Genomic DNA, 20,708 nt, shown 5'->3' with positions numbered 1-20,708 from the left:
GCCTCTTCTTTCCCAATCCCGTTCCCCGCAGGCCGGGTAGTGTCCAGGGAACTGGGTGCTGCTTGGTTCCTTTCAGACTGGAGCGCAGCTGGGCTGTCGCTTGCCCAGATTTCTCTGCCCTTGCCCCTTGCTGCTGCGTGCCCAGCACAACCCTCTCCCTCGCTTGCCCTTGTTCACTAACACGTGCTGGGCACGTGTCAGGACCTACTGCCAGGCCCCGGAAGGCACGTGCGTGTAGCTGGCTGGCCCTAGCGTAGACAGTCACACGCATGGCCAGTGCCTTTGGCCACGCAGCCGCTCACTGCCCCCGGCCCCGGCGGGAGGCAAATGTCAGCCGCCGCTGTGGGGCTGCAAGGACCAGGAGGCAACACCAGTGACTCCTCCCAGTCCCTACAAGACGGCTGGGCAAGGTTGGGGGAAGGGGCAACGCGGATTGAACCCTGCACCGCTCCATAGAGCAGGGGACGGTGGAAGGGGCTGCTGGGAGCTGTAGTTTTCTGAGGGGCTCTTCCGGGCTCGGGCCGGTGGAGCGCGGAGGTTCGGTTTGTTTTGCAGGCGGAGGCTGCCGGTTGGTTAGTCGCGAGCCAATCGCAGGGCTGGCTGAGCCGAGCCGCGCCGGGGCCGCCCCGCCCCCTTCACCTGAGCCGGACGGGCCGGGAGCGCGGCTGGGCCGGGGCCGCCCCAGCGCCGAGGATGCGGCTGCGCTCGGGGGTCTTCGCCGCCGGCTGCCTCCTGCTGCAGGCGCTCGGGGTGGGGCTGTTCCTCCGGGGCTTCTTCCCGCTGCCCGCGCGATCCCTGCCCCGGAGAGAGGCCCGCGGGGCCCCGCCCGCTGAGCCGCCCCCGCCCGGCCCAGGTAACCTGCCCCGGCCCGGGTAACCTGCCCCGTCCCCCGCCGTCCTCTCCTTCCCCCGCCCGGCCCGGGAAACCTGCCCCGGCCCCCGCCGTCCTCCCCTTCCCCCGCCCGGCCCGGGTAACCAGCCCTGTCCCCCGCCCGGCCCGGCCCAGGTAACCCCGTCCCCCGCCCGCCCCGGCCCAGGTAACCCCGTCCCCCGCCGTCCTCTCCTTCCCCCGCCCGGCCCGGGTAACCTGCCCCGTCCCCCGCCGTCCTCTCCTTCCCCCGCCCGGCCCGGGTAACCTGCCCCGTCCCCCGCCGTCCTCCCCTTCCCCCGCCCGGCCCAGGTAACCTGCCCCGGCCCCCGCCCGGCCTCTCCTTCCCCCGCCCGGCCCAGGTAACCTGCCCCGGCCCCCGCCGTCCTCCCCTTCCCCCGCCCGGCCCGGGTAACCAGCCCCGTCCCCCGCCGTCCTCCCCTTCCCCCGCCCGCCCTGGGTAACCCCGTCCCCCGCCGTCCTCTCCTTCCCCCGCCCGGCCCGGGTAACCTGCCCCGTCCCCCGCCCGGCCCGGGTAACCTGCCCCGTCCCCCGCCCGGCCCGGGTAACCTGCCCCGTCCCCCGCCCGGCCCGGGTAACCTGCCCCGTCCCCCGCCCGGCCCGGGTAACCTGCCCCGTCCCCCGCCAACCAGCCCCGTCCCCCGCCCGGCCCAGGTAACCAGCCCCGTCCCCCGCCCGGCCCGGGTAACCAGCCCCGGCCCGGGTAACCTGCCCCTTCCCCCGCCCGGCCCGGGTAACCTGCCCCTTCCCCCGCCCGGCCCGGGTAACCTGCCCCTTCCCCCGCCCGGCCCGGGTAACCTGCCCCTTCCCCCGCCCGGCCCGGGTAACCTGCCCCTTCCCCCGCCCGGCCCGGGTAACCTGCCCCTTCCCCCGCCCGGCCCGGGTAACCTGCCCCTTCCCCCGCCCGGCCCGGGTAACCTGCCCCTTCCCCCGCCCGGCCCGGGTAACCTGCCCCTTCCCCCGCCCGGCCCGGGTAACCTGCCCCTTCCCCCGCCCGGCCCGGGTAACCTGCCCCTTCCCCCGCCCGGCCCGGGTAACCTGCCCCTTCCCCCGCCCGGCCCGGGTAACCTGCCCCTTCCCCCGCCCGGCCCGGGTAACCTGCCCCTTCCCCCGCCCGGCCCGGGTAACCTGCCCCTTCCCCCGCCCGGCCCGGGTAACCTGCCCCTTCCCCCGCCCGGCCCGGGTAACCTGCCCCCGCCGTCTTCTCCTTCCCTGGCCCGGGTAACCTGCCCCTTTCCTCGCCTGGCCCGGGTAACCTGCCCCCATCGTTCTCCCCTTCCCCCGCCTGGCCCAGGTAACCCGTTCCCGTCGTCCTCTCCTTCCCTAGCCCGGGTAATCCGCCTGGTCCAGGTAACCACCCCCCACTGTTCTCTCCTTCCCATGTCTGGGTCAGGTAATTGGCCCGCCTATCCCCCACCTGGCCCGGTTATCCGGCCCGCCCCTTCCCTCGGCTGGCCTAAATACCAAGACCTCCCGCCCCTCCCCCAACCCCCCTGCTCGGCTGGGGCAACCCTCGGTCCCTCCTTCTGCTGCCTGGCTCAGTTAATCGCCCTACTTAGGTATAATCATCTCTCCTGCCACCGTCCTCCCTGTTCACTCCTTCCACTGCCCTGTCTAGGTAAGCAGCCTGTCCCCCCTCCTTTCCCTGGTCTGGTCCGGTCCAAGTGACCAATTCCCCTCAACCCTTCTTTTTCCTCCTGGCCTTGCCTAGGTAGTCAGCTCCTCTTCCACTTCCCCTACCCCAGCTTGGCCCAGGTAACCAGCCCCTCTTCTGCTTCCAATCCCCTGCTCGGCCCAGGTAACCTGCGTAGGTAATCGTGCCCCCATCCCCTGCCTTCCTGGGCCCTTGCTCACTTTTTTTTCCTTCTTAACCAACCTTGTCAGATCTAATTATTGAAAATCCTTGGGTGCATCATTAGTACGTGCACATGGAGAGTCTGCCCTCGCTCCTTGCACTATTTTTGTACATGGATCACACTCATCCATGTTCATTTGAGACATTAATTCCTTTCCATCACAGGTCACCTATGTTTGCCATAGTCCCCGTACCTTTTATTATAACAGCTTCATTCATATTGTTCTAATTAACAGCTTGACAGCAATTCCATTATTAATCCCTTTTACAGGTGGTTAGAATTTGGCTTTAAAAGTTTGCTTTGGGCTGGAAGCAGGAAAACAAGATCCAGGAGCCCAAGTGTTTGGGGTTTTTTTGGTTTATTTGGTTTTATGATTCATGAGAGAGAATAAACCCAGCAGGAGCTGAGGCATTGGCAGAGGAAAGAAAATAAAGTTTAATTTGACTGGTCCTTTGTCTTCCTATCAGCTGGACAAGGAGCAGCAGTGGTAGCCTGGGCCAGAGCTGAGCATGGAGCAAACTGGGCTCAAATGTCTGCTCTGGGCCAGCCATCAGTGAGACCCCCCACACACACACCTTAGCCCACCAACCCCCCTATTCCCCAGGGGATAGGACAGGCTCACCTCCTCCCTGTGCCTCTCTGGAATGGGACTGGACCACTAGCTCCCCACAAGGAGGTGGAAGTGGGGCTGTTGCCACAGCTTTTTGCTTCTGTGAAACTTGACTGCTCTTGTTACATTGCCCCTGTCTGTGAAGTGTAAGACCATATGATTAGTACTTGTTTCAGTTGAATCCCTATCTATTTTGTTCTTTACATAACCATATATAAAAGCACAGGCACAATAGGATTCCAGATAACCATATTTTCTAAATATACACAACATACAAGGAAGTTGTATATAAAAACTACAAGCTGGCTTCTAAAACATGAAATGCAGTGGCAGCCACTAGAGGGCTCACAAGGCGTTTTACCCAATTTCTACTTACTACATCTAGCACTTCCCCTCAACGATGGGCACCACTACTGGTCAGTGCATTATCGGGACCTAAGTCAGACTAAAGACCACGTGGACTGAATCTTTTGATTTCATGAAGCCAAGGTGGATATGGATAGACATAGATTCCAGCTGCAGGTGAACTAAAAACAGTACAGTCCTGTCTTGTTTACAGTGAAAACCAGAACATGCACAGTCAAATACTGGTACACCTCTACCTCGGTATAACGCTGTCCTCGGGAGCCAAAAAATCTTACTGCGTTATAGGTGAAATGGAGTTATATTGAACTTGCTTTGGTCCCCCGGAGTGTGCAGCCCCGCCCCCCTGGAGCACTGCTTTACCGCGTTATATCTGAATCCGTGTTATATCGAGGTAGCGATGTACTAGACTGGAATTTCAAATCTTGAAAACGTGGGCTGACTTTCTAACTTTAAATTGCAGTCACTGGCAATTACAACTATTGCAGAAGTCTTATGTGAAGTGCTGATCATTTTTGTTGTGGACCCTTAACTTGCATTGATGCTCTACACATTTTATGTTTACATTTATTTTAGGAGTGACTTCTAATTGGACCAAGATTCCATCACCCCTTTTCAAAAAAGCGGTCGTTGTGTTGATAGATGCTTTGAGAGATGATTTTGTGTTTGGATCAAAGGGTAAACAGTTCATGCCCTACACTACACAACTTGTTGAAAAAGGAACATGCCACAGTTTCATTGCTGAAGCGAAGCCACCCACTGTCACCATGCCTCGAATTAAGGTAAGCAGTCCCATTTTGGTTATCTTAATGTGTTGTAATTTCTTAGTCATTGATCCTGGTTGCTCCCAAGTATCATTGTGCCCTACCCAGCCAGGGATGCAAGTTAGCATTTCCCCCAATCAACCTCAGCAGGAGAGACCTTTTGCTGCTGCTTTGACACGCCACTTCATCTAGCTTGTCAGTCCAAATCTTTCCTTGCAGGTAACAATCAACAAACTCCAATTCACAAGTTCCCCAGAGACATCTCTCTGCAGTGTCCAGTCCCTCTCACTGGCCACTGTTAGAAGTTAAGTTCACTGCCTCCAAAGAGAGAGCGCGCACAGCAGCTTACTAGTTTAGTTGAAGACTCAAAATTCACTGTAATGTACGACAGAGATTTTTTTATAATAAAACCCGTATAAGCTTATTTACAAAGAACAGAGATTTAAGTGATAAATAAGAATAAAAGAAACAAGTGTGGTTACAAGTAAAACAAAATAAGTTTTCTGGTGACTAAAACTTAATTTCAGCAAGTTACTATCTTTGTTTAAACAGATTTCTGGCCTATATTACTTGGTCTGCTTCAGACTCCCAGGATTCGATATGCATAGAGACCTTTTTAATATTTTTAATGAAATAAATACTTCTGGGAATTGTGTGATTATGGAAGATGTTAATTTCTCAGATATAGATTGGAGGACAAGTGCTACTAATAATGGTAGGGCCCAGATATTCCTGGATGTGGTAGCTGACAGATTCTTCACCAAATAGTCACCAAGCCAAGAAGAGGTAATTTTGTTTTGGTAAGTAGCATGAACCTCACAGAAGAACTTGTAGAGGACAACCTTGATTGGAGTGATCATGAGTTAGTTTAGTTTCAGCTAAATGGAAGGATAAACAAAGCAGGTCAGTAACTGGGGTCCTTGATTTCAAAAGGGCAATTTAAAAAAATTAAGGGTATTACTTAGGGAAGTGGACTGAACTGAAGAACTCGAAGATCTGAATGTGGAGCAGGCTTGGAATTACTTTAAGTCATAGCTGCAGAAACTATCTGGAGCCTACATCCCAAGCTAGGGGAAAAAAATTGTAGGGAAGGGTTGCAGATCAAAGTGGATGAACAAGCATGTCAGACAAGTTACTAAGGCTAGGTCTACACTGGGGGGGAGGAATCGATTTAAGATATGCAAATTCAGCTATGTGAATAGCATAGCTGAATTCGACGTATCCTATTCTACTCACCCCGCTGTGAGGACGGTGGCAAATCGACCGCCGCGGCTCCCCCGTCGACAGCGCTTACTCATCCTGACGAGGTGGGAGTACGCGTGTCGATTCCGGGATCGATTATCCGGCTAGATGAGATGCGATAAATTGATCCCCGAGAGCTTGATTTCTACTCACCGATCCGGGCGGGTAGTGTAGACTAGCCTTAAGAGAAAGCAAAAATCTTACAAGGATTTAAAGGGATGGTTCAGCATGGAATGCTCCCTCCTGGAGGTCAGAAAGTCCTCTTGTATGATCTTGAAAACTGGAGTAATAGAAATGGGATGAAATTTAATAGTGCAAAGTCATGCATTTAGGGACCAACAAGAATTTTTGCTATAAGCTGGGGAGATATCAGTTGGAAACAACGGAGGAGAAAGACCTGGGTGTATTGGTTGATCACAGGATAACTCTGAGCTGCCAATGTGATGCGGCTGTGAAAAAGGCTAATGTAATCCTCGGATGCATCAGTAGAGATAAGGAAGCGTTATTACCAATATACAAGACGCTGGTGAGACCTCCTGTGGAATTATGGGTGCAGTTCTGGTCTCCCATGTTTAAGAAAGACGAATTCAAACTGGAATAGGTGCAGAGAGGGGCTACTAGGATGATCAGAGGAATGGAGAACCTCTGTGCAGGAGACTTAAGGAGCTTGGCTTGTTTAGTCTTAACAAAATGAAGGTTGAGGGGGAGATATGGTTGGTGTCGATTAAATAAAGAGGGATAAATACCAGGGAAGGAGAGCAATTATTTAAGTTAAGGGCCAATGTTGGCACTGGTACAAATAGCTATAAACTGGCCATCAACAAGTTTAGGCTTTAAATTAGATGAAGCTTTCTAGCCAGCAGAGGAGTGAAATTCTGGAACAGTCTTCCAAGGGTAGTAGTGGCAAAAAAATCTAACTTGTTTCAAGACTGAGCTTGATAAGTTTATGGAGGGGATGGTATGATCAAGTGCCTACAATGACCTATGGCCCATCCATGATGACTATTAGAAAATATCTCCAACCCTTGGTGATGGGACACTGGATGGGGAGGGCTCTGACTTGCATCTGAAAATTCTTTCCCAGGTGTCTGGCCCAGATGCTTGGTGTCTAACTGATCGCCATATTTGGAGTCAGATTCTCCCCCAGGTCAGATTGGCAGAAACTCTGGGTTTTTTTGCCTTCCTCTGCAACATGGGACATGGGTCACTTGCTGATTTGAACTAGAATAAATGGTGGATTCTCTGTAACTTGAAGTTTTTTTAAATCAAGATTTTAGGACTTCAGTAACTCAGCCAGAGGTTAAGGGTTTATGACAGGAGTGGGTGGGTGAGGTTCTAGGGCCTGCGATGTGCAAGATGCCAGACTAGATGATCATGATGGTCCCTTCTCACTTTAAAGTCTGGGTCAGTTTCCTGCTATTCTTTTCTTCCAGGTCAAGAGGATTCAGCTTTCATAGGCTCACAGGGCACTGAACCCTGAGTCCCTTCAATGATGGATAACTAAAACATCTCTGTTCCCACTTATATTAGTTAATTGTCTCTGTTTAAAGAGCCATGAAGATTTCCTGGGGTGCAGATTGGGTCCCATGGTGTGATTGTTAAGCGGTCTTCTCCCCTGCTTGTTTAGCTTGATGGCTTTGTTTACCTTTATATATAAAGGTGAATGCATTGTCCTCTGCCTGTGATTACACTGATTAGATAAGTGCACATTCCTTGGTCTAGGGCAGGCTGGGCTTATGTGCTTCGTGCGAAACATATATTAGGAACCTATTTCCAGTGCACGTCTCAAACTCTTTCTGTACACTTTGTACCTACACCACATAGTGATTTTTGGAACCAGCATGTTACCAGGTTGCATATGATCCTTCACGTGACACCTTTTAAATACAGATTACGACAACCGTGTGTTGGGGCAATGTGTGTCAGGCCTGATGTGAGTTATAGTATGGTGTGCCATCTGCCAGTTGTTATCTAGGGGTGCCCAGGCTCACTGTCATACTCACTGTAATTAAACTCCCAAAGTCTCAAACAGCAATTGTGAGTACTTCATGACAAATGTAATCAATTGTTTAAATATATTGTCCGAACAGTAGCTGTTAAAAGATGCAGAAATCAAGATGTTGAAATCTTTAAGTCAGAGTTCAAGCATTTCTTTGTATTAGATAAAAATGTTTGTGAGTTGTGTAAGCTTTATGTACTTAACTATTCATTCTTTTGCTTTTAGTGCTTAAATTATGTAAATAATTTGGTAAGAAACTCTATAGTCACTTAGCAACCATAACTGTCTTTTGAAACCAAGATTATTATTATTTTTTTTTAATAATATGACTTTAAAATGTCTCTCCAATCAGGCAACCAAAGTATTGGAATGTATGCTGTATAGAAGCTTTGTTTCAAAGAACAAAAGTTAAAATTAAACAGAATAAATATTACATGAGGAGGGAACTAACTTCTCAAATTTCTTTTCCAGCTGGGTTGTTGAAATTCCTTGTCCTCAAAATTCCATGGCAATTGTGGAATTAGGGTCTTTATTCTTCTGCAGAATCAAATGTTTGTTTAAAAAATTAAAAAGCTTGCATCCCTTCTAGTTGCATAGCTAGGTAGTTAGTTCTCATGCTGTCTATGCAGCATAGACGCCACAGAATGCATTACAGGCCTCCATTATGTTCTGTCCTGAACCAAACCTGGTGAATTACAAGGTAGAATGCCTGCTACGGACAGGTGTCTGATGCTGTCCAACCACCATATTTTAGGTCTTCTGGGGATGCCTGTGTGTGTCTTTTCCATCCTGCTTTCATTGGATTCAAGTCAAAGATGATTCTCACAGGGAAGATTGGTAGGCATTCAGAGAAAATGACCATACTACCTTAGAGAGCATTGAGCGACCGTTTGAGAGAGCGGGACCTAATTAGTTAGAAGATGTCTCTCTTCATTTGACTTGAATTTGAACCATTTTATGTTTTCAGTCCTCAGAGATGCTTCATTTGAGTGGCGTCCAAATGTCTCTTCAATCTAAACAGTGAGGGGCCATGTTTCAGTCCCATAGGTCAGGATTCAGGCCATCGAAGCATTGTATATCCTCGTCCCCATCTTGTCTCTACTGATCAAGATGTTTGGTTTGCAAGACGTTCTTGATGAAGCGCCCCATTAGTGACAACACTTTTGCAGTGTAAGCTTCAAGTTCTTTTGCTGCCCATGTTATCCAAAACAGAGACCAGATAGGTGAAATTGCTGACAATCTGTACTGGGTGGTCATCCACTAAATGCTAGAGCCCACAGCCTGTTCAAAGTTGCCAACTAGAATAATTTTGGTTTTGCCCCAATTAATTTTCAGGCCGACTTTTGCAAGTGAACTTTCCAGGGGTTAAGGTACTGCAGTCAGCTTGTCCATTGATTCAACGACTAGTGCTGTGTTGCTGGCAAAATCAGCGTCAGTGAGGTTCTTTGTATTTTAGGCTGTTACGAACTGCCCTTCCCCCAGAGCAATTCATTCAAGTTCGAGAGAGACCAGGTGGCTTTAACAATTTGTTGAATACTACAGTGAGACCTAAATACATGATCATAGGCTACAATTATAGTGAGTAAGTAAAATCTCACTTCCTGCCGGGTGGCCTGGTGAGGCATACTGGCTGCAGTCAGATGAATCTGTTTCTCTGTCTAGAGTCTGTCACCACTTCACTACACCCCACAGAGAAGCTTTTAACACACTTTATATACTATAGGCAACACATGCGCCCTATGACAGGCATGCCCTAATCATGGCTCCCCCTATTGCTGGAAAACCTGAAACACATACTAAAAAGATAACATTAAAAACAAGAAAGGGTAAAGGTCCTCACCGCAGGGAAAAAGGAGTGTCTCAGGGTATGGCCTGTTTCAGGGCTATTCCAGTCTCCTTACAATGCGTATGCCTGAATGACATTTACTTAGTGTGTGGTCAAGCTCATGGTCTATGATGGCATTGAAGAGTTCTGGGGCAGCGAGACATCCTTGTTGAGCATCTGACCTAATTTGCAAGAAGGCGATTCTTTTCCTGTTTACAAGAACACAGCCTGAGGAGTTGTCATTTAAGAGCTGGAATGTTCTACAGTACTTGTCAGAGAGGCCTGCGAGTTTCAAGGTCAGCCAGAGTGATTCCCTGTCAGAGTCAAACTCTGCCTTGATATCCACAAATACAATGTGAATGGGGTGCTTGAATTCTCTTGTTTTCTCAACAAGCTGTCAAATTTGTTCCGTCATGGAACAGCCAAGAGTAAAGCCAGCTTGTTGTGGTCTTCTCTTGCTCCTTAATATATCAGCAGCTTGGGCCAACAAGACCAAAGTAAAAACTTTCCCAGCGACGGCTAGTTATGCCACAATAGTTAAAACAATCTTTCCACAGCGATAAAATAATGCCTTTTTGCCCGTTGGACAGGACTGACGCTGGCCCCCAGATAACATTGGATGGCATCTGGAGGCACAAAAGAACAGCTGGCCCTGGGCTTTTTAACAGTTCCGCAGGAATTCCACAGATTCCTGCTGCCCTATTTCCATTAACCTTTGTTATGGATTGTGATGCTGTCTGATTGAAATATGACCATGTGTATCATTGATAATTGTCACCGTTAGACAATTGAAACAAAACTTTTGTACAAAGTATATCGTGAGGCAGGGGTGGGCAAACCTTTTGGCCCGAGGACTAGATTTGGGAATAGAAATTGTATGGCGGGCCATGAGTACTCACAAAATTGAGGTTGGGGTGTGGGAGGGGGTGAGAGCTCTGGGGTGGGACTGGGGATGAGGGGTTTAGGGTGCAGGAGGGTGCTCTGGACTGGGATTGAGGAGTTTAGAGGGCAGTAGGGGGATCAGGGCTGGGGCAGGGGGTTGAGGCGAGAGGCTCAGGGGTGCAGGCTCCGAGCGGTGCTTACCTCAAGCGGCTCCCGGAAGCAGCGGGATGTCCCTTCTCGGGCTCCTAGGTGAGGTGCAGCCAGGCGGCTCTGCACTCTGCCTTGTCCGCAGGCACAGTTCCCATTGGAGCGCTGGAGGGGGCCATTGGAGCTCATAGGAGCCGGAGCGGGGCCATGCTGTGTCTTCCAGGAGCCGTCTGGTGCAGCCCCCGACCCTGTGCCCCGGCTGGAGCACCGGAGCGGGGGAACACCCAGATCCCGCTCCCCAGCGGGAGCTCGCGGGCCGGCTTAAAATGGCTCATGGGCCGGATTCGGCCCACAGGCCGTAGTTTGCCCATTCCTGATGTAAGGTGTCAATGGAAAAGTTATGGTGTGCTAAAAATGATTATCCTGTTTAAATTCATGTATCATCACTGTGTCTGAAGTTATGAATATTGGCTATATATATCTGCATCCCAGATGTATGTTTGTGGGGGTAACACTCACCAGATAAAATCTACATTGAAACCAGACAGCTTTATGTTGATGGCCCTTCAAGGGCAATTAACTCTCACAGTGGGCCATAGAAGAAGCTCATCCTGCCTGGGGAGCCTTCCTGTGGATGCCCCAGCCAGAATATGGGTTGGCTGCCCCTGAGAGTCAGCAAGCCATGTAAGGGAATGTGACTTGCTCGCATGACCCTGGACTCCATCTTGTGCCAATAATTTACCACAAACTGAAACTGTGAGCTTTGTTTGGGACAGTAAAATTCCATCTGTGATGGGTTAGACGCCCTTCCTGGAATGTCACCTGATGTACTGGGAGGTCACTGAGCCTGCCTGCTCCACTAGCCTGTGCTCCCTCTCTCTGTTTTGCTGAATTAGGCTCTCCGGCCTCTGGCAGCACACACAAACTGGTAGGGATGCACCAGCTGTAGAATCTCAGAGTCTGGAAACAGCTCTCTCTGAGAAGATTCAGCTAGGAAATGGCCCAGCATTCAAGTGCAGCTCCCCTCTGGAAAGTACACCCAAAATTATATTGTCTTGCACTGTAGAGAAATTTATACAACATAAGCTCATAAATTTCCCCCCTCTCTCAATGTGGAGGAAGATACGCTCAACTTCTTACCCTCCCGTGCGCCCCCCCGCCCCTCCCCCCGGTTATAAATTGCACAAACTGAGTTTAATAATAAACAAAAACAAGAACACACCCAATTGTAATTGTTACATAGTCAATATTCCTAACTTTAGATACAGAAATGATACATGCATACAAATTGGATAATCACATTCAGTAAATTATAACCTTTCCAATTATACCTTACAAGACCCATCTTGTATAAAATATGTTATGCCACATTTTTATCATAAGCATATTTCCATAAGAATATGGGGTGTAACGTCCCACCATCCACATGACAAAGGCTATGAAAGACCCTGGAAATATCTCCATCTTGCCTGTTTCATGCTCTGGCCTGTGGATTTATAACTGAAAAGAGCATATTGAGTATGACCTGAGGACCTTCCCATCTTTTAGAAGTTACCAGAGATTTTAGAAGCCAGCACTCTGTAACATCATTGCTACAAACTCTGAATGAATGACCTTTCTCATAGGTAAGGTTGTGCAAATGTTTATATAAGGAAGCAATGTTGTTCCTGGCTGAAACTTCTCGAGAGCGATAGCCTTGGCTTCCATAAAAGCTTTGCAGTCAGTGTGTGTGGCTTTGTTGCTGTGATACATAGCCAGAAAGGGTTAAACAGCTTGCAGGCTAATTGACCCAGAGTCAACCATTAGAGATGTTAGAAAAGTGTGTGAATGGTAATTAAGGCCACTCCATGCTAGATAAGTTAGAACTTTGAAATGCAACCCTGTATTGTTAGAGAATTGGAGGTGATACTAATTGTATGCGTATATGTGGCGGGTTGGGTCACAGAAACCCCTTTGGGGACTGCCACCTGACGTGTTGAGACTACCTCTGAGCCCGCTTTCCCTGCCAACTTGGGACTTCAGTGCCCTGCTACAAACCCTGACCGAGGTCTGAACAATGTCCCACAAACTGCAGGCTTAACTGAAAACAGCTTAAGAAGTGTTCCTGTCTTCAACACTCAGATGCCCAACTCTCAATGGGGTCCAAACCCCAAATAAATTCTTTTTACCCTGTATAAAGCTTATACAGGGTAAACTCATAAATTGTTCACCCTCTATAACACTGATAGAGAGATATGCACAGCTGTTTGCCCCCCCATATAAACAGACAGTTTCTGTCTCACTATAGCTATTGATTCAGAGATCAAAAGGGAATATTGTTTAAATGAACTGTAAATCTAGGCTATCGCTGTGTTCGTCTCTTTGAAATGTATAGCGAATCACCTGAGACTGATGGAAAATGGGCAATTGCTTTATGTTAATCTGTGTAGATAATTTTTGGTGATGCTTAGGAAATGGGTCCTTTTCAGAGGGCCCATGAGTGCCTATTGTTCGCCTATGGACTCCAAGCTGTGCCTTGGGTCCCAATCCTTTTTATCTCAGATCTGCTTGATGCTTCATGCAGGGGAAACTTAAACCCAAGACTGAGATCTCCAGTCCTAATCTGGAATCGCCCTGAATGTGAACATTGGACTATAACCTATGGACTATTTCTGAAATAACTCTTTGCAACTACAAAGCTCACCATCTCCACTATGGATCTAATCTCAAGAACTGTACTCATGTCTGTATGTATATTGATCTTTTAACCAACACTCTTTTCTTTTTTAATACATTTTAGTTTAGTTAATAAGAATTGGGTGTCAGCGTGTATTTGGGTAAGATCTGAAATATCCATTAATCTGGGAGGTAATGTGTCTGATCCTTTGGGATTGGTAGAACTTTTTTATATGATTTGAGTTGGGTGTCTGGGTGGAGGCCTAAGGCTGGGTTACTTTAAGGGGACTGTGTTGTTGGCTTCTGGGTAACCAGTGAGGTATTACAGAAGCTGTTTTGTGCTGGCTTGGTAAATCTAAGTATTGGAATATCCACCAGCTTTGGGGATTGTCTCCTCCATTCTTTGCAGTTCACCCTAATTGAGTGACCTCAGTTGTCTCCCCTGGGACTCTGGTCAAAGTTGCGACCACAGTTTGGGATACGATATGACCATATCTCTTCTCAAAGAAGCAATGTGATGTTGTTCAATGATGGTTAAGTTAACAGAAATCCAGGGCTGCTTGGCTCTTTTTTTTGGAACCAGTGATGATCATAGCAGCATTAGTTATCTGGATCTGAAGCCCATACAGGTGGATTTAGCATCGGTATATTCTAGCTGGGTCTCAAACTTGTTCAGTTTCAACTGCGTAGTGATGATTCATTTTTAGGGTAGATAATTTGACTGTTGGTAACCGTGGTGCTTTGCATACACTTTTTACTCTAAAATGGAAATTTGCAGAGAATAACTTGTGTTCGGTGTTGCTGTGCTCAGCAGACCAGTAAGTCTGCAAAACTACCCAACAATATTATAGACTGTAATATAAAGAAAATGGTAGGATCCTAGCATTTCATTCATAGTAAAACTCTTAATCACTTGAATTTTTCCCTCCTGATTCATGCTATTTGTACACAAACCTGGAGGCTGTCTTAAATTATTTCATGTCAGATAAAAAGTTTGAGTACACTTAACATCAAAGAATCCCACTGCTTCTGCCCAGATAACTGTAGCTTTATAAAAGATGCAAACATAAAGAAAACAACATTGCAAGATACAGCAACTTCCTAGCCAAACGTGCGTTGTCAATTGTAGACCATTATTTCTGTTCTTAGAATAAAAAATTAAATGCAATAAAATAATTCAATACATAAATAGTCTTCTGTACCTATATTGGAATCCTTGGGGAGGGCTGTACTTTTCTCTGCTTTGGCTAACAGTCTGATATTTGTAGACCAGCAGAGGCATAAACAATACTTTATCACTGTAAACACTTACTTCCATGAAAACAAGGCGGCTTCTGCTTCCTTGGGCTGAAACTTTCTCACTTTGCAAATGTTTTTTGGCAGCTGTCTGTGGGCTGATGTTTGAAAACTTCTGTGCCCCCTCAAATATTTATTTTTAGACTGTTCTTTAGAAACTCTTGCCATCCATGATTAATACACCTTTCCCTTATTCCTAAATTTTGTTCCCTCTTTTGAATGTATTAGAACTTTTTTTTTTTAATTGACTCATCCTTAACATTTGGCAAGGTTCCACAAAATCGGTTAAATCAGGAATCTTTTTTGTTGCTACTCAGAGCATAGTATATGAATGTTCCTGTCCCTAATTGAGGCCGAGAGCTAAGTAGGATTTTTTTTAAATGACATTGTTATGAATTGTAAATTTTTTTTATCCTTACGTGATGCAAGTGTAGAAACTTTTACTATGGGCTGTGTCCGTGTGGGCTTAAACACAACTATTGCCTGGGCTTTCCCCTAGGGGAAAATGATCTATTATGGGATTTCTTGTACCTTCATGTAGCTAATGTTAGAGACAGGGTACAGGACTAGATGCCCTCTGGTATGGCAATTTGTTATGATGCTGAACTAGCAGCTAAGGAACCAGGAGGCTGGTTGACCTGAAAGCAACCCTTAGGAGGACATATTAGAAGAGTATTGAAATGGTAAACAGGGCCACTGCTTGTAGGGGCCATGTTACATAGACTAGAGTCCTAGGTATGTAGGTCTGTATTGTTAGAGGTTTAAAAGTAGATAGTAATTGTATTTGTCTGTTTACCTATATCTTGTTAAAATTTTAACATGATCTAATTAGCTTATAGGTGCTAAATTCCTGTTCCTGCCTATAAGGTTGCATTGCTGTATTCCATTGATTCAGAGATCAAAAGGGGATATCATTTAAATGATACTGGTGGTGTAATATTATTGCCTTAATTTCTCTTTGAAATTTGTGATTCTGCATAGTAAAACTACCTGTGAACTGTCTGAATGATTAATTGCCTTATGCTAATGAATGCAACTAGTTACCAGTGTATGCCTAGGAAACAAAGGTTAGCTTCAGAGCATCAGTGTACATTACCTATTCTTCATCCAAGGAAGGCCTGCTGTGATCATTTGCTGCCAAGAGGCTCATCCACTGAGCTTCAAGCTATAAAGGAAGTTTCCGGCCTGTTCCTTGCTATCTCAGATCTGCTTAACCTTTGACTTGGAAAGTCTAAACCCGTAAGACTGAGGTCTCCAGTCTGCTCTGCAATTTTCATGGAAGAATTTGAACAAACTCTGCACATGGACTGGCTATTGGACTATAACCTTTTAAATTGATTCAAAATGATTTTTACAAATCAGCAGTCTCACCATCTCTGCTATGAAACTGACCTAAGGACTTTACTCATATCTGTGTGTATAATGATCTTTAACCAGAGAAACTTTTTTTTTCTTTATTAATAAATCTTAGATTTAGTTAATAAGGACTGGCAATAAGTGTGTATTTGGGTAAGATCTGAAATATTCATTGACCTGATGGGTAATGTGTCCGGGTCTCTTGGGGTTGGTCGATCTTTATATATAATAAGGTTTAACCCTCACTATATTAGACTTGGCTGTCTGGGTGGGAGCCAGAGGCTGGATTGCTTAAAGAGAACTGTGTCCTGGCTTCTTGGTAATCAGGAGGGCATTACAGAAGTTGTTTAGTTACTAGCTTGGTGAAACCTAATTATAGATTAAACCACCAGTTGTGGGGATCATCTGCCCTATTCTTTGCAGTTTGCCCTGAATGAGCATTCTCAGTATAGCCACTCCAGCGACCACAGTCAGAGACAGGATACTGGACTCTGGTATGGCAATTCATGGGTTAATTCATTTATTAGGCTTTGACATTGTAAGCCTGATTCTTCTCCCCCCCCCCCCCCCAACCTGGCCACTGTTAATTTTACCTCATTATTTTTTCACACAAGTATCAAATGTTTCCTTAGCTTCTGCTGTTTACTTTACTTTCTTTATTTATCTAGGCCTTGATGACTGGTAGCATACCTGGCTTCATTGATGTTATCATGAACCTTAATTCTCCAGCACTCTTGGAAGACAACCTGATATGGCAGGCAAAAACAGCTGGGAAAAGAATAATCTTTTATGGTGACGACACTTGGGTTAAACTGTTTCCAAAGCATTTTGTGGAATATGATGGAACAACATCATTTTTTGTGTCAGATTATACTGAGGTAAGACGCTTTTACAAAGTCAAATTATATATTGAGCGCACACATTTTTCAAACCTTTAGTGAATACTTTCTTCTCAAAAACCATTGGCCATGTTTTGGAGTATGCAAGACATTGGCTACTAATTGAAAACTGGACTGATATACCCTATTTTTAAAAAGTATTCACAGTATGAAACTAGGGATTTTGCTGTTCCCATGAATTTCATGTGGAAGGTGCTTGGATACTATAATCATGGGGGAGCAATAGAAAACCCTTAGTATAGCTGATGTTCATTTAAAAAAACAGTTTTTCCAGGCCTAATTAACTTGAAAAGAGTAAACATATGCCATTTCGTTTGTTCATTAATGTGCAGGAGGTCTGTGAATAACTCCTCTTTAATATTCATGTGATTTACCCACAAAGCTTTGTCGTGGTGGGAGACTAGATCATTTTGTGGAATTTTAAACAAAGCTAGACATGTTTTCAATCCACTCACCTATCCCATAGTACAAACCAATATTAAAAAGTCTGTTAGCTGCATGATCAGAGATCCTAGCTATACTATCAAAAATATCCAGTTTTGTCTAGATTGTCATGTGCTCTAACAGGGCTGTGTACTGGCATAGGAGGGATGAAGGGTTCCCTCCACTTGTGCAGTCCTGTAAAGGCTACCCATGTTGCAGCTTTGGGTGCTTAAGCAAGCCCAGGGGCTCCCTCCTCTGAGCAACTGGTTGCAGAAGGCCAGGGGTGTGGTAGCCAGCTGGCTGCATGGGGGAAATGTACAGCTCCTACATGAGAGTGCTGCAAACTATTTTTCCCTGCACCCATTCCATTGCAATGCAGAAGCCCTGGGAGGAACTGTGGTTCTTAAACAAAATGCCTCTTTGTGCTCCTATGGGGCAGTGCAGTGGCAGATGTAAGCAGGATACTGCACTGGTTTGTTCCTTTTACATAAGCCTGTTTGTGCTAAACTCTCCATCTTGTTCTAAAGGATCATATTACAGTTGCAGGGATTGAACGATTTCGGGGTTGGAAGTCTGGGACCAGTGGCAAAAGTGCAGTCAGTGTTGAAGGTTTGATTTCTCACGCATCACCAACAACAGAAATTAATGCAGTTGAACATTAGAAAACAGGGTCTCCTGCCACACACCTATCACCTCCCCCCCCCACACATTGTCCTCTCCTGGCCAGTTGTCTCTTTGCATCTTAAAAATCATGTAAGTCTAATTACTGTGTTCTGTTCCCCCACTTCATTTCTGACATGATTTTAGTGGCTTAAAGGACTACCAAAGCTAGAACCAGTGCTATCTGCCATGCCAAATTTTTAATCCCATTGTATTGATAGTATTAGAAAGCATTGATTTTATATAGCTCCTGTGGTTCGTGCGATTATTTTAGCAAAAAGGGAGGAGGGAAGTAATCAAGTTTTGAAGTCACTTGTTTTCGTGTGTTGAATGTTACACTGGAAAAACTTCCACAATTTCAGTTAATATTTGGAAGTTGTGATTCCTTCTTCCAGTAAACCGTGAGACCGTTAGGTGGCTGCTGCCATACGTATTTTCTATTTCCATGTGTGAAAAGCTAACTCTCTTCTTTTTTGTTAGGCCTACAGGAGTTAGTGGAAATTGTTCTTTCACCACTTAACTACATTAGATACACATTGCTCCTCTAGAAACGTTGACATGATCTGAAGTTTTCAGTGTGTATTATTCCATTGTTACAAGGCCTTGATTGCTCAATAGACAAGTTAGTATTGAACTTTTGAAATGAGAAGAACTTAGAATGAATGTAAAACTCAAAATAGGCTGTCAAATTGAATAGAAAGTTTAAAAACTTGAAATTGTATCGAGAGTGAATAGGAAGGGAGGGGCTGGGCTCCTCCAATGAAAACCAGTAGAAGCACAAAAGAGTTAATATTAGACAGTACTCCCTACTGACCAGTAGGGAAGGAGATAGAGGTGAAGGACAGGGGAGTAAGGGAGGAAAATTAGTTAAAAGGTTAAACTGTTCTTTTTTTAAGAAAAGGAATGCCCTTTAGTGGCTTGACAGCCCTGTTTTCTTTGATTTTTATATATACATTCTTATCTGTTTTGGGGTCTCTTCAGCTGAAAGGGGTGAAGCGGTGGCCAAGACTTTTAAAACTGTGTACCTACAGTTAGGTTCCGGGCTTCAAGCTGATTTACACAGCAAATATGATTTTCAAAATTGGTGAGCACCCTGCAGTTCTCACTTAACTTCTATGGAACTTGAACGTGTGGTGCCAAATGAAGCAACTTAATTTTCCTTTACTTGTAGTAGAATAGGAAGATGTGATTTTTCTAAAATGTTTTGCTTTCATCTACAAGGTCGATGATAACGTTACCAGGCATTTGGATAGTGTCTTAAAAAGAGAAGACTGGGATATACTAATACTTCACTACCTAGGATTGGACCATATTGGTCATCTGACTGGACCAAACAGCCCTTTGGTGGGACCAAAGCTTTATGAAATGGATAACATCCTCAAGAAGATTCATACTTCACTCCTCTCAAAGGTGAAACACTTACTTCTGGACACAAATCTAATAGTGATAGACTAACACTGCTGTAATATTCCCAGAAGACTAAGGTGATAGTTATTTCAGTATACTTCAAATTGGAGTGTCTTACTCTCCAGGAAGTATGTAATGCTGTAGCAATGTTTTCTGTTTTTAAAGATTTTACTTTCACAACTTTTAACAACAGATGTTCTTGAGTACACTGGCCAAGACTTTGAAAAGCAGATGCCTAAAGTTAGGTGCCTAAAGGCATATTTAGGCTCCTAAATATAACCTGCTTTTCAAAAGTGGTGGTGAGCACCCAGGAGCTGCTATTGAAGTCATAGGAAGAAAAGACTGTCAAAACTCTGCAGGATCAGGTCCTATTTTAAAATGTTCAAGCGATTACAATACTATACAAGCACAACCAATCAAATGTGATAAGGAGTATCGACCTAAATAACTTGAATTTGGGTGCAATGTATTTCCATTCTGCGATGCTAGCAATTGTGCGTATGTTTCAGATCAATGTTAACACACAAGAACACTCAGTGAAAGTTCAGCTATAACTAACACAAAGCTACAAAAATGAGGAAATGAAGTTAAAGCATCTAACAGAATTCCACTGAAAGCTGCTATTTTGCTACTAGAACCATCATGTGCTTGGACTCCTGGGGTTATTTTGTGCCAAAAAGTTAAAAATTCTGCGTACCATATTTTATTTGTCAAAATAACACTATCTTCATGCCAGTTTCACTCATTTTGGTAATTGATTTCAAAATCCCTGTCAGCAAGTATGTCTGTAACAATATAGACAACAAAAAAGATTCAGGAAATGTTTTTTGACAAATAGATTCCTTACTAGGCATCTTAATACAAAATTTTGAGTAATAATTCATTTAATCCACAATACAGAAATGTGTTTCCTGCACCCTTTGGAAGCAGTGAAAAGGCTTGGGGGAGTCAGGGGTAATGGAGGAGCTGAGGGAGAGGAAAATAATTGCTTGGGAAGGAACCTGGGAGTGAACTTGGAGGGTGGTTCGGTGTGGGTGGGAGAAGTGTGGAACAGCTTGGGTTTTTTTTGGGAGGGGGGTGAGGAGGGATTGTTCTAGAGTTGGGGGGCCTCCTCCATGCAGACCCTGGTTGACTCCTAGCCTCTCCCATTCAGTCAGGCACATCTGCCCCTGTCCCCATGTGTCCCTGCATCTCCACTCCCCATTCAGCCAGACATAGCTGCCTCTGCCCCCTTGTGGTCCTGCATCCTCACACCCATTCAGCCCCAGCTCAAGGTTAGCCCCTCACTAGCTCCTGTGCTCCTGCCCCAGTCTGTCTCCCCACTAGCCCATCTGTGTGACCCACCCCCAGCAGCCTTGTGTGCCCTGCTCTGTCAGTCCACCCCACATGTTGTGCCTCCTCACCTGGCTCCGCAGGCAGGGCGCTGTGAGGAAGGC

General features: G+C 46.1%; 1 protein-coding gene across 2 annotated transcripts in view; it reads left to right on the top strand.

The window, feature by feature from the left end:
- The first annotated feature begins 551 nt into the window (after positions 1-551).
- The window catches only part of PIGG (phosphatidylinositol glycan anchor biosynthesis class G), a 121,221-nt gene continuing 101,064 nt past the window's right edge, over positions 552-20,708 (top strand). The window contains exons 1-4 of one of the 2 annotated variants that reach the window (XM_054031688.1): positions 552-853; positions 4,294-4,499; positions 16,552-16,761; positions 19,087-19,275. In XM_054031688.1, the coding sequence (XP_053887663.1) occupies positions 694-853; positions 4,294-4,499; positions 16,552-16,761; positions 19,087-19,275 (765 nt within the window). In that variant the 5' untranslated portion in view covers positions 552-693. Of the gene's footprint in view, positions 854-1,532; positions 1,543-4,293; positions 4,500-16,551; positions 16,762-19,086; positions 19,276-20,708 lie in introns of those variants that run through there. The other variant, XM_054031690.1, reaches the window with a different exon arrangement.

Source organism: Malaclemys terrapin, chromosome 6 (assembly GCF_027887155.1).
Source record: "Malaclemys terrapin pileata isolate rMalTer1 chromosome 6, rMalTer1.hap1, whole genome shotgun sequence".
NCBI lineage: Eukaryota > Metazoa > Chordata > Testudines > Emydidae > Malaclemys > Malaclemys terrapin.
This window is presented reverse-complemented; position numbering and strand designations above follow the sequence as displayed.